The sequence below is a fragment of the Danio rerio genome, chromosome 7 (genome assembly GCF_049306965.1).
Source record: "Danio rerio strain Tuebingen ecotype United States chromosome 7, GRCz12tu, whole genome shotgun sequence".
Taxonomy (NCBI): domain Eukaryota; kingdom Metazoa; phylum Chordata; class Actinopteri; order Cypriniformes; family Danionidae; genus Danio; species Danio rerio.
Genome location: NC_133182.1, coordinates 6,906,410 through 6,919,513, shown reverse-complemented (window position 1 = coordinate 6,919,513; position 13,104 = coordinate 6,906,410). Strand labels below are relative to the sequence as shown.

General features: G+C 43.0%; 1 protein-coding gene across 3 annotated transcripts in view; it reads right to left on the bottom strand.

The window, feature by feature from the left end:
- The window catches only part of actn3b (actinin alpha 3b), a 297,251-nt gene that overhangs the window by 234,945 nt on the left and 49,202 nt on the right, over positions 1-13,104 (bottom strand). For all 3 annotated transcript variants that reach the window (XR_012382303.1, XR_012382302.1, NM_205544.2), the window contains 8 exon segments: positions 11,231-11,317; positions 10,258-10,345; positions 8,252-8,330; positions 7,758-7,839; positions 5,535-5,620; positions 5,262-5,354; positions 1,124-1,354; positions 837-984 (listed from right to left, as the gene is read on the bottom strand). Coding sequence is in view for 1 of the 3 variants with exons in the window: in NM_205544.2 (NP_991107.2) it covers positions 837-984; positions 1,124-1,354; positions 5,262-5,354; positions 5,535-5,620; positions 7,758-7,839; positions 8,252-8,330; positions 10,258-10,345; positions 11,231-11,317 (894 nt within the window). In the remaining 2 variants the exon portion in view is untranslated.

Sequence of the window (13,104 nt, the reverse complement as noted above, 5' to 3'; positions counted from 1 at the left end):
CCTCCCTTTTGACACCACTTATCCATTGGCGCCCCCCTCCTCCCAAACACACACACACACACACACACACACACACACACACACACACACACACACAAATTATATATATATATATATATATATATATATATATATATATATATATATATATATAAAGACACAGACAGATGTCAGACTGTTAACTCACTTTTATCATCATTTGCATGAAAGTGCAATTATTTACAGAGTAATAACAAGTATTTTAATTTAACGTTTTTAAAACTAGGATGATGGTTCAATATGAATAGAACAGATCCAAGAACTGTCCATCCCAGTCAAAACAGTCAAAATTTAGCGGGTCTCATGCTGTCATTAGCCAAAATATCTTGACAAACCACACATAAAGGTCATGGTTCATCAGCTGGTCCTGTCCATGTAAATCCTAAACTCAAATACTGATCATCATATCGTCGTCTTTTGGGTTTAAGCCCTGAACTTGAAGGCTTTGAATCGGGGGGTCTCAGAAACCGATGTATTAGCAGGCATATACCAGTATTGACGGGCTTGCCAAACAGAAGCGAATTCAGCTATGGCCTTCTGGGTAAAAAGGGTTTTCTTATTTTTGATGCATTATTTTTTTTAGCTTTGTTTAATTAAAACGTTTAAATATAATAAAAATACATATAATAATTAAACTTAATTATATTTTTATTATATAATATTTTTTTCCCGCGCCTCCCCTAACATGCTCTGGCGCCCCCCAGGGGAGGCGCGCCTCACACTTTGAAAACCCCTGTACTAAGCCAAATGAAAATGAATGAAGATGCGATATGTGAACGGCCCCTAGGGGTGGTTACCTGTGGTCCAGGACTCATGCAGGGAGCATTTCTGCTTAAACTTCTCAGCCAAATGATCGAGTCTCTCCAGACGGCGGATCTCAGTGAGCAGCCATTCCTCATAACCCTTCTCCACCTGCTCCAGACCTTTCCAAGCGTTAGCGATGTCCTGCACACACACACGTTTGGTTAAAAACCTGATTAATAAGTCAAATTGCATGAAGTTTTTGATTTTGTCCAAATGTCTGGGTGTGCTGTTCATAAACTCAGATTACTAGTAGTTTTCATGCAGGCTGTTTTGGACTCACCGACACCATCTTCCCCTCGGAGGGCATGAAGGCGGGACGGTTGCTCAGGCGCAGCTTGGTCTGCAGGGTGTTGAAGTTGATCTCCAGCTGGCATTTCTCCTGCACGCGCGGAGGCTTGTGAACGCGCCTGTAGTCCCGGAAATCCTCCAGCTTCTGCTGCATGGCGCGCATGGTCTGCTCCGCCGCGCGGTTCTCCAGCCAGGGGATGGTGCGGCGGATCCACTCCAGCAGCTAGAGGAACATAGAGGAGTTACTGAGGGAGACTGAGAGACATTGGAGGACGTTTATGAAGATATCGAGGTTTATTATTGAGTGCGCTTCACAAACCACCTGTACTGTTTTTCTCTCCCTATACACCAGACACTTTCTTTTCTACAGGGTTTCAACAAGTCAAATTTAAGACTTTTAAGACCATTATGAATGAAATTTCACACTCATACAGGGCTAAACATAAAGGATTTGCTTGTCCCATTAAAAAAAAAATCTAATTACTTAAATCAGGGGATCTCAAACTTTTTTCTTCAAGTACCACCTCAGAAAAAATTGTCCCTCCAAGTACCACCATATGACCAGTATTGAAATACAGTAGCATAGTAGGCCTAATTAAGCATCTGCATCTCTGCACAATTTAAAAACGTGGCATATTAATTACTATTACTTATACTTTTGGCCAGCGGAGAAATTAAAATGGTCGTGCCCAACTGAGTCTGGTTCTCTCAAGGTTTTTTTTCTTCACTCTCCTTTAAGGTGAAGTTTTTTTCCCTCTCCGCTGTCGCCACTGGCTTGTATGATTCAGGATTGGTAGAGCTATGCATCGATGAATTGGCTCTTCAGTGTTTGAACTCTCAGTAATGATTAAATCACACTGAACTGAGCTAAACTGAACTGAACTGAACTTAAACACTAAAAACTGAACCACACTGTTCCAGTTACTTTGACCAATTATGTGAAGCTGCTTAGACACAATATACATTGTAAAAGCGCTATACAGATAAAGCTGAATTGAATTAAATATTATTAATAATATTTATTATTATCGGCCACTTTAAACCTTATAAATAGTTTGAACATTAACACTGCTGTGCTTATATGTAAAAAAAAACAAACAAACAAAATAAAATGTCAACGTTAATTAAATCAAATTTAATTATTTAATTTAATTTAATTATTTATTTGTTTTTAAATTTAATTAAAATGTGCTTTTAAACGTTTATTAAAAATGGTCGGCTACTGTTATTAAAAAGTAAAAAAATAATCTCCTGTACTTAAATGGAAAGTGTAAACCTATAGTATCCTTTTCATCAAAGCCTGGAAATGCTGTTTGGACCTCATAAATAAAGGCTATATGTCATCATATTCATAAATGAACCATTTTTGATAATATTTTACTATATGTTGCATGTACAAATGACTATTGGATTACTCTGGGTACCACTAGAAGGCAGTCCGCGTACCACTAGTGGTATACGTACCACAGTTTGAGAACCTCTGACTTAAATAATACTTAAATAATGTGTCAGAACAAGCAAATCTTTCTTTGACAAGCTTTAAAAACTATAATAACCTAAACGTCCACAAGTTTGGTCTACAACTACAAGGAGAACTTACAAATGTTATTGCGAGGAATCGTATTGTAAAATAGAGTTTCAATATTAAAAGTTTTATTGACATGTATTGTTGGTGACTGTATACATCTGTTGGCCTGATTGGGTAGCTTTACCTGGACATTTGAAAATTTAGACCCGTTTGAAATTATTTAAGCCCTACAATTGAATATTTCAGCGAATTTAAGATTTTTACGGCCTAAAGTTTTTTTTCTATTTGAATTTTAAGACATTTTAAGGGTGCTTTCACATTTGGTTCAATTGCCTGGACCGTATCTAAGTTCGATTGCCCGCCTTGCCACCTTCGTTGGTTTGTGTTCACACTGTCTTTTTTCCTTCTGAACCCGGTACGCTTGCATCATCAAGCTGCTGTTTTGTTTACGACTGTTGCTAGGTGACAGTCACGAAAGCAAAGCGCCAAAATGGAAAGATGTCCGCACATCACGGTCTGCTTTTACTGAATCTTTTAGTTTTGGGGATTCAGAAAGCAACTCGCGTCCATCTGCCGCAAAAATATAAACATTCAGAACATCACACAGTGTCTGCAAAAGCTGTTTCTGGAGGAGACAAGCAGACATTACTGTGTTTGCCCTGGCTCAGTCCCGCTTGTCACCAAGGTACAATATGTGACACACACACACACACACACACACACACACACACACACACACACACACACGTGAACGAACGTTATGAAAACAATAGATTGTTGTACAGTTGGCAGTTCACTTCCGTTCTTTGGTACAATTGCATTCATTGGACTCGGGTACTGTTAACGGGTGCACACCCGAGTTCAGAAGACACGTTCCCACTAGCAAAACGTACCGTAATATGACATCAAAGAACCCAAGTGTGGACTAAAAGTGCTAGTGTGAAAGCACCCTGAAGCCTGGTTTATACTTTTGCGTCAAGTGACCGGCGTAACCCACGGTGCATGCAAACCATGTAGCTGTGCATTCATACTTCTGCGCGCTGTCTCTGTTAGTCTGCGTTAACACTTCCGAAACGCAAGTTGGCAGTGATGTGGTAATGTTCCTCTGTGCCGAGTTTCTTCGCTGGTGTTTTGCTTTTTTCTGAACACTTCCTGAATGTACAAGTGGCTCAAACTCACGCATTTTGAGGCAGGAACCGGCGGACGTGCAACAACTTTAACTACGAGGTAAACACAAGACAAAACTTACCATCCAGAGCTCCTTCACGGGACTCCACACTTGTAAACAATTGCTCCATCGGGCTCGCGCAGTTTGCACGGCTCTCTGTCCCGTCCAGACTCGTCAGCGATATCAAGCCGACCAATCACAGAGCTTGCGCTACACGTTGTTACATTTTTTGAGAGGTGCACGTCAGCGACACAGACAACCACGGCGTAGGGCTATGTGTCAACGCGCAAGCTGCGCCGTAGCATACGCGTGCTCTTGTTTTCCATGTCATCAACCTTGTCCATCAATTTCTTAACTCGCGATTCGACGGAATTTGCACGAGCATTAAGTTGAACGATTTCATCTTCCGCTCCGGAAATGTGTTCCTCGGCCTCCTTTACACGTTCATTTATCTCTTTGATTGCTGTTAAATGTCCATGTATTTATTATTTATTTATTTGTTACTTTGTCGCCCTCTTGTGTTGTGTTGCTGCTTGTGTTTTCATTTAGAGTTGATTTTCTCCACACCTACAGACAATTCACCGTCGGCAATTTAAGAGCTCGCACTGCAGTGATTCAGAGACGGGGAATTTGAGCGGCCGTCCAGACGTGGAGTTGTGCTCCTTTTTGTTCTCAGCCTTTGTTTATTGTGTTTCCTCCCCACACTTTATTTATATTTGATTGTTTAATTAATAAAACCCCTAGACTGATCCATTTGCGTTTTTCCCTCATTTAATGTTGTGACTGTGGTCGCAACAATTGCTAACGCTGTCAATTTCATTTGCAACTCGTTTGTCCATTTCTCTAATGCCTTGTAACACATCTGCGTTTCTGGGGTTCATCTCAGTTGTTCTTGCGGGTTCGCTGTCATCATCCTCTGTCTCTTTTACCTCATCTGGGTCATCAGAATCCAGCAACATTTCTTGAGCCTCGTTATACACCTTTTCTTGTGTTTTGTTCTTCTTTTTCGGTGCCTTTACAGTTGGTAAACTTTTACGTGTTCAATAACCAATAATGTCTCAAAGATTTAAGCGAGTTTAAAGGATTTATATTCAAAATTATGGGAGGGTCGTTACCTCGCGTCTTCTCACTACCACTCAATAACCGGAAGTTGATACGCGTGCTCTTGATGCAGAAGTAAAAATCAGCCTTAAGACTTTAAGATAATAACATTTTCAAAGGACTGATAATAAGTTTGTCTTTATCTGTATCTCCTTTGTTATTTTTTGGTATCAGTTAGTCATTTTCTTACATTTCTTAAAAAAAGGATGATCTCAATGAACAAAACCTGATGTAAAACCATAAACCCGTTGATCGCTCATCTTACGCCATGCAATGATCCAAAATCATCTGTACTGGATGTTTATCAGAGATTAAAGAGGCAGATCTTCTCACCTCGCTGGCCAGTTTCTCATACTCCTCCATCAGCCGTTCATTCTCCTGGTTCACAGCTAGAACCTTGCAGATCCTGTTAGCAGCCGTCTCAGCCTAGAGAAATGGAGATAACAAGCTCATTTACTGCAATAACCAGTTCAGTTTAGAGTTGATGTGTCTGTATTAGAGTCTCCACACTTCATTTACAGCTTCAAAGTGTTTTGAAAGTAATTACTTTACATTGTATTTTGTGAAACTGAATTCAGAATAAATGTGATGCGTGATCATTTTTACCTGTTCAGCACCAGCGAAAGCATGGTAAAAGCAGGACACGTAGGTCATGATGGCTTTCTCGTCAGGTTTAGGAGTGTTGACAATGTCTGAGGATCAAATCAAAATCAGCACTATAATTATAATGTTTTATACATAGTGTCTTTGTACTTTGTATCTTATCTTACTACAACCGAAGGGGCCGCCCAAAGTGCTTTTGTCAACAATAAAACAAAATGACAAATTAAAACACTGAAGAAAGGCCTAAATTAAAAGAATAACGTCAATAACACATTAAAAAAATTAAATGAGGCAGGGGGAGTGATTCTGCACTACTGAAAATCAATTGCTGTTCAAAGTAAGTTGATTACATTAAGATGTAAAGGGGACCTATTATGCCGCCTATTATTTTGTAAGATGTAAAGTCATGGCCGGAGCAAGCTGAACTGCCGCTCTAGGCAAAGGACGGTAACGCTGCCCTCAACCCTAATGTGAAAGTGGGGGGCGGGGGGTTGGGGCGCCGCGGATATAACTGAGGGCGCGGGTGGTGAGGGTAGTGTTAGGGACGCCACCCTCTCTATTCTACCGCACTAGACGCGGATATAACTGAGGCTGCGGGTGATGAGGGTAGTGTAGTGTCAGGGACGTTGCCCTCTCTATTCTACCACACTAGACGCGGATATAACTGATGGCGCGGGTGATGAGGGTAGTGTAGTGTCAGAGACGCCACTCTCTCTATTCTACCGCACTAGACGCGGATATAACTGAGGGCGCAGGTGATGAGGGTAGTGTAGTGTCAGAGACGCCACTCTCTCTATTCTACCGCACTAGACGCGGATATAACTGATGGCGCGGGTGATGAGGGTAGTGTAGTGTCAGAGACGCCACTCTCTCTATTCTACCGCACTAGACGCGGATATAACTGAGGGCGCAGGTGATGAGGGTAGTGTAGTGTCGGGGACGCCGCCCTCTCTATTCTACCGCACTAGACGCGGATATAACTGAGGGCGCGGGTGATGAGGGTAGTGTAGTGTCAGAGACGTTGCCCTCTCCATTCTACCGCACTAGCCGCGGATATAACTGAGGGCACAGGTGATGAGGGTAGTGTAGTGTCGGGGACGCCGCCCTCTCTATTCTACCACACTAGACGCGGATATAACTGAGGGCGCAGGTGGTGAGGGTAGTGTAGTGTCAGGGACGTTGCCCTCTCCATTCTACCGCACTAGCCGCGGATATAACTGAGGGCACAGGTGATGAGGGTAGGGTAGTGTAGTGTCGGGGACGCCGCCCTCTCTATTCTACCACACTAGACGCGGATATAACTGAGGGCGCAGGTGGTGAGGGTAGTGTAGTGTCAGGGACGTTGCCCTCTCCATTCTACCGCACTAGCCGCGGATATAACTGAGGGCACAGGTGATGAGGGTAGTGTAGTGTCGGGGACGCCGCCCTCTCTATTCTACCACACTAGACGCGGATATAACTGAGGGCGCAGGTGGTGAGGGTAGTGTAGTGTCAGGGACGTTGCCCTCTCCATTCTACCGCACTAGCCGCGGATATAACTGAGGGCGCAGGTGATGAGGGTAGTGTAGTGTCGGGGACGCCGCCCTCTCTATTCTACCACACTAGACGCGGATATAACTGAGGGCGCAGGTGGTGAGGGTAGTGTTGGGGACGCAGCCCTCTCTATTCTGCCGCCCTAAGCGGCCGCCTAGGTCGCCTCTATGGACGCGCCGGCCCTGTGTAAAGTACATCTGTGATGTCTCTAGAGTGTGTGTAAAGTGTAAGCTTAAAATACACCGCAAATAATGTTTTATAAACTGCCCCTTTTAGGCTTTGATCCTAACTGTAGCATTTTGTTGACCATCTCTTTAAATTCAAATGAGATTGTGCTCTTTTCAAAAGAGGGCGGAGCTAAAATGCCTGTGTGTCAGCATAGTGGCAGATTCAAAAAAAAGATTAAAGTCCTATGCTAATGAGGGAGAGATGGTCACTAGTGGGCGGGGCTTTCCCCCTCTGATGACACATACAAAGGGAGAATGTCAATCAAAGTGTTTCTGCAGACTTTTTATCAAGTGTGATTATAAATAACATAATGGATACATTATGGATACACTGGTTATATTCACACACTCCTGCCACACAACTGTGTTTAAACTCCTCATGGCAGTGAGTTTTGCATAATAGGTGCCCTTTGATGCTAATAAGATGCTTTACGGTTTGATTCCAGGTTATATTTGATCACCTCACCTTCAGCGTCCAGCATTTTGGGGATGTCCAGGTATTTCTCAGCCACCTCAAATGCAGTGTTCAGGTTTCCAATGGGGTCGTCCTTCAGAAAACACACACACACTTACACTGCTGAAATCTGATGCTACCATTATACTTTATATGGTACATTTTTATGACTACGCCATTACAGACACTTTTATCTATTATTTATTGGACTTGGTCATTGAAATTCTCTTTGCACTGCTTGCCATGTCTGCTTTTTTAATCTCATATTCCTATTGTGTCTCCTAAAAAGCAAGTAAAACAAAACTATCCCTCTCCAACTGTTTACTTTCCTTTTAAACAAAGCAGTGTTTAAGAGAATATACACCAAGATGAGCATTTTAACTCATTAGCGTGCATTTGGCAGCGATACACTGCGAAAGTGAACTGAATTCAGCCCTCTTGCACTTGGTGTGTGTTAATTGTAGGCCCTAATTATAAATGATGTGAACTGATGTGTGAAGCAGCACCTTTCTGAGTTTGGAGTAGTCGATGAGGTCTGGTCTGTGTCTGTGGATGAGGGCGCACAGAGCCAGGCCGTCCTTCCAGCTGAGAAAACACACACAGAGACAGACGTTCAAGATCAGAGGAAAACAACCCCAAACATTACAAGCACAGAGAACCAATGCACTGGAAATGAATTAAAACTTCAGCAATAATGTTAGAAACTGTCCTCGCCGGCCACTATATTAGGTACACCTGTCCTACTGCTCGTTAACGCAAATTTCTAAACAGCCAATCACACGGCAGCAGCTCAATGCGTTTAGGCATGTAGACAAGGTCAAGATGCATTCAAACCGAGCATCAGAATGGGGAAGAAAGGGGATTTAAGTGACTTTGAATGTGGCATGGTTGTTAGTATTTCAGAAACTACTGATGTACTGGGATTTTCACGCACAACCATTTCTAGGGTTCACAGAGAATGGGCTGAAAAAAGAGAAAATATCCAGTGAGCGGCAGTTCTGTGGGCGCAAATGCCTTGTTGATGCCAGACAGGCACCTGCACACAGGGCTCAACCTGTGCAGTGCACATGCCCTTTTTAGTCTTGAATAGAAAGTGCCCTTCCAAAATGATCTGAACCCCCCCCCACCACCACCCTCTCCCCAGTTCGCGCGCGACATCCCCCCAACTCACACCTCCCCACCCCCGCTCTTTAATTATCGCTTGACAACCCCAACCCCTTCAGTTTGCGTGCGACATTAACCACCCACCACATATCCCCACAAACCCCCCACCCCCGCTCTTCAAACATTTTTATCCTGCACATGCCCATTGGATAGTCTCTGGCATCAGCCCTGTGCATAGGTCAGAGGAGAATGGCCAGCCTGGTTCCAGCTGATAGAAAGGCAACAGTAACTCAAATAAGCACTCGTTACAACTGAGGTCTGCAGACGAGCATCTCTGAACACCTCCAACCTTGAGGCAGATGGGCTACAGCAGCAGAAGACCACACCGGGTGCCACTCCTGTCAGCTAAGAACAGGAAACTGAGGCTACAATTCACACAGGCTCACCAAAACTAGACAATAGAAGATTGGAGAAACGTTGCCTGCTCTGATGAGTCTCCATTTCTGCTGCCACATTCGAATGCTCAGTTCAGCATTTGGCATCAACAACATGAAGGCATGGATTCATCCGGCCTTGTATCAGCGGTTCAGGCTGCTGGTGGTAGTGTGATGGTGTGGGGGATATTTTCTTGGCACACTTTGGGTCCATTAGTACCAATTAAGCATCGTGTCAACACCACAGCCTACCTGAGTATTGTCGCTGACCATGTCCATCCCTTTATGACCACAGTGTATTCATCTTCTGATGGCTACTTCCAGCAGGATAATGCATGTCATAAAGCGTGAATCATCTCACACTGGTTTCTTGAACATATCAATGAGTTCACGGTACTCATAAGGCCTCCACAGTCACCAGAGCTCAATCCAATAGAGCACCTTTGGGATGTGGTGGAATCGGAGATTCTCATCATGGATGTGCAGCCGACAAATCTATCATGTCAATATGAACCAAAATCTCGGAGGAATATTTCCAGTATCTTGTTGAATCTATGCTATGAAGGATTAAGGCAGTTCTGAAGGCAAAATGGGGTCCAACCTGGTACTAGTAAGGTGTACCTAATAAAGTGGCCGGCATGTGTATAATAGTCATCATACATAGTCACAGCAATGTTTCTTTTTTCAGATATTTCACAAGTTATGTTTAACAGAGTAAGGCAATTTGTACAGTGTTACCTATTGTACTTTATTCTGGAGAAAGTCTGATTTATTTTGATTTTGACTGAAATAAAAAATAATAATAATAAATGTAAAAACTGCTAAAGTCAATATTATTAACCCTCTTCAGAATAAACCACTGTTTTAAAATGAACTCCTTAATTAAATAGAGTTTTTACAGTATAAAAACAGTAGAAACCTATTGAATGTCCCCACATTTCAAAACAGTGTGTGTGAGTGTGTGTGTGCTTTACCTGATGTGGAAGTTCTGTACATTGACGTTCCTGTAGGGGGCAGTCTTCCTCTGACACCACAACAGAAGACCCTCTTTAGCAGACGTCTCTGTGGACACACATACACACACACACATTTTTTAACATTTACATTTTTTTTAATTTCCACATACAGAAACACACACACAAACAGATAGTGAGAGAGAAAGGGACACACACACACACACACACACATACGAGAAACAACAGAAAAACATACATACAGTCACAAAGAAAATATCACACAAACAGACACACACACACACACACACACACACACACAGATATATCAGCACTCAAATACACACACACAGAGAAAGAAACAAATACAGAGATTAACTCACAGATACACACAGAGGGAGACATACACAAATCAGCAACATACAAACACACAAACAGAAAGAGACACACACGCAACACAGACACATAGGCAGAGATGAAACAAATACACACATACACAGAAAGACAAAGACAAACACACACACACACATACACATTTCTTTAATAAGAGACTCAAGTGATAATGGGTTGCATGGTGGCGCAGTGGGTAGCATGTTCACCTCACAGCAAGGTTCGAGTCTCGGCTGGCTCAGTTGGCGTTTCTGTGTGGAGTTTGCATGTTCTCCCTGTGTTTGTGTGGGTTTCCTCCGGGTGCTCCGGTTTCTCCAAAAGTCCAAAGACATGCGGTACAGGTGAATTGGGTAGGCTAAATTGTTGGGTAGGTGTGTGAATGAGTGTGTATGGAGGTTGCCCAGTGATGGGTTGCAGCTGGAAGGGCATCCTCTGTGTAAAACATGTGTGGGTAAATTGGCAGTTCATTCCGCTGTGGCGACCCCGGTTTAATTAAGGGACTAAGCCGAAATGAAAATGAATGAATGAATGAATGAAGTGTTAATGAGTGTTTGATTATACCAGAGTTTGGTGTGTTTTAACACTGCAGGCGTGTGTGTTTTACCCTCCACAGAGATGTCCTGGATGGCGAAACGCAGGATGATGGTCCAGATCATCCCCAGAGTCATTTTCACATTACCATCAACAATCTCTGTGCGGAGAGAGATGCAGAGAGAGAGAGAGAGGAGGGGGGAGAGAGGGAGAGAGAGAGAGAGAGAGAGAGAGGAGGGGGGAGAGAGGGAGAGAGAGAGAGAGAGAAAGAGAGAGGAGGGGGGAGAGAGGGGGAGAGAGAGAGAGAGAGAGGAGGGGGGAGAGAGGGAGAGAGAGAGAGAGAGAGAGAGGAGGGGGGAGAGAGGGAGAGAGAGAGAGAGAGAGAGAGAGGAGGGGGGAGAGAGGGAGAGAGAGAGAGAGAGAGAGAGAGGAGGGGGGAGAGAGGGAGAGAGAGAGAGAGAGAGAGAGAGGAGGGGGGAGAGAGGGAGAGAGAGAGAGAGAGAGAGAGAGGAGGGGGGAGAGAGGGAGAGAGAGAGAGAGAGAGAGAGAGAGGAGGGGGGAGAGAGGGAGAGAGAGAGAGAGAGGCTTGATTACATTTACACTCTTACTATAATAATTTACATAACGCTGAAGACAAAACTAGTAGCCCTCCTGTGAAATGTTCATTCTTTTTTAAATATTTGCCAAATGATTTAAACAGAGCAAGGAATTTTCCACAGTAATTCCTATAATATTTTTTCTTCTGGAGAAAGTCTTATTTGTTTTATTTCGGCTAGAATGAAAGCAGTTTTTATTTTTTTAAAAGCCATTTTATGGACAAAATTATTAGCCCCCTTAAGCTATATTTGTTTTGACTGTCTACAAAACAAACCATCCTTATACAATAACTTGCCTAATTACCCTAACCTGTCTGGTTAACCTAGTTAAGCCTTTAAATGTCACTTTAAGCTGTACAAAATTGTCCTGAAGAATTTCTAGTCTAATATTAATTACTGTCATAATGACAAAGATAAAATAAATCAGTTATTAGAGATGTGTTGAAAACCTTCTTTCTGTTAAACAGAAATTGAGGAAACAATACAGGAGGGCTAAAGCCTGTTTCACACCGCAAGCGTGAGCAGAGCGTGAGCGGCGCGTGTTAACAGATTAGAGCTTTCAAACCGCACACAGAAGCAGCATGACAGCGCGAGACATGAACGTTGCTGAAGCAGCAACACCGAGATAGTTTTGGTGCTGGGTCTATTTTTGCCGGGCTGCTCACGCTCAACAAAAGTGACAGTGCATTTATAATAACCAAAAACACATTGAATGACAGTAAAAAAAGAAGCAATTTTACCCAATAAATGCATTAATAACATCCCCAGGTTTTAATATATGCAATCAAATGAACTTACACGATTAAAACGATTGGGCCCGGACTACAAAACCAAATTTAAAACGATTATAGTATCAGTGTTGCTTAGCAAGTTGCACACTAGTTTGATCATGTATACATATCTTTATAACTATATGGTATAAACATTAGTTTAACTACAGGCCTAGATCATCCTGACAATCAAAAACAAAATGCCATGATATCAGAGGCGTCCCTCAGACGCGCGCGCTCTTGTACTCGTGTTTGTGTTTTCGTCTGTCTGCAGCGTGGTGTTTCATTCCCAGCGTCTCAGTCTAGTTGGTTTTGGTTCTGGTTGGCGCTGGGATGAGGCATGCACGCTGCGTGTGTGAGCGCACGGTGAGTGTTTCTTATTCATCGTGTGCTTGTGTCTTGCGTCTGTTAAAGCACGAGGCTATGTGTTTACATTGTGGTCACGTGCTTTTGTCGTGTGCTTCAGTGTTGTGTTTGTGTTGTCATGAACATGCGGTTAATGAGTTCTCTCATTGGCTGCATGTTCTTGTCCTGTTTTATGTGAGCGCATGGCTTGTGTTGTCTCTCTGTGTCATGCGCTC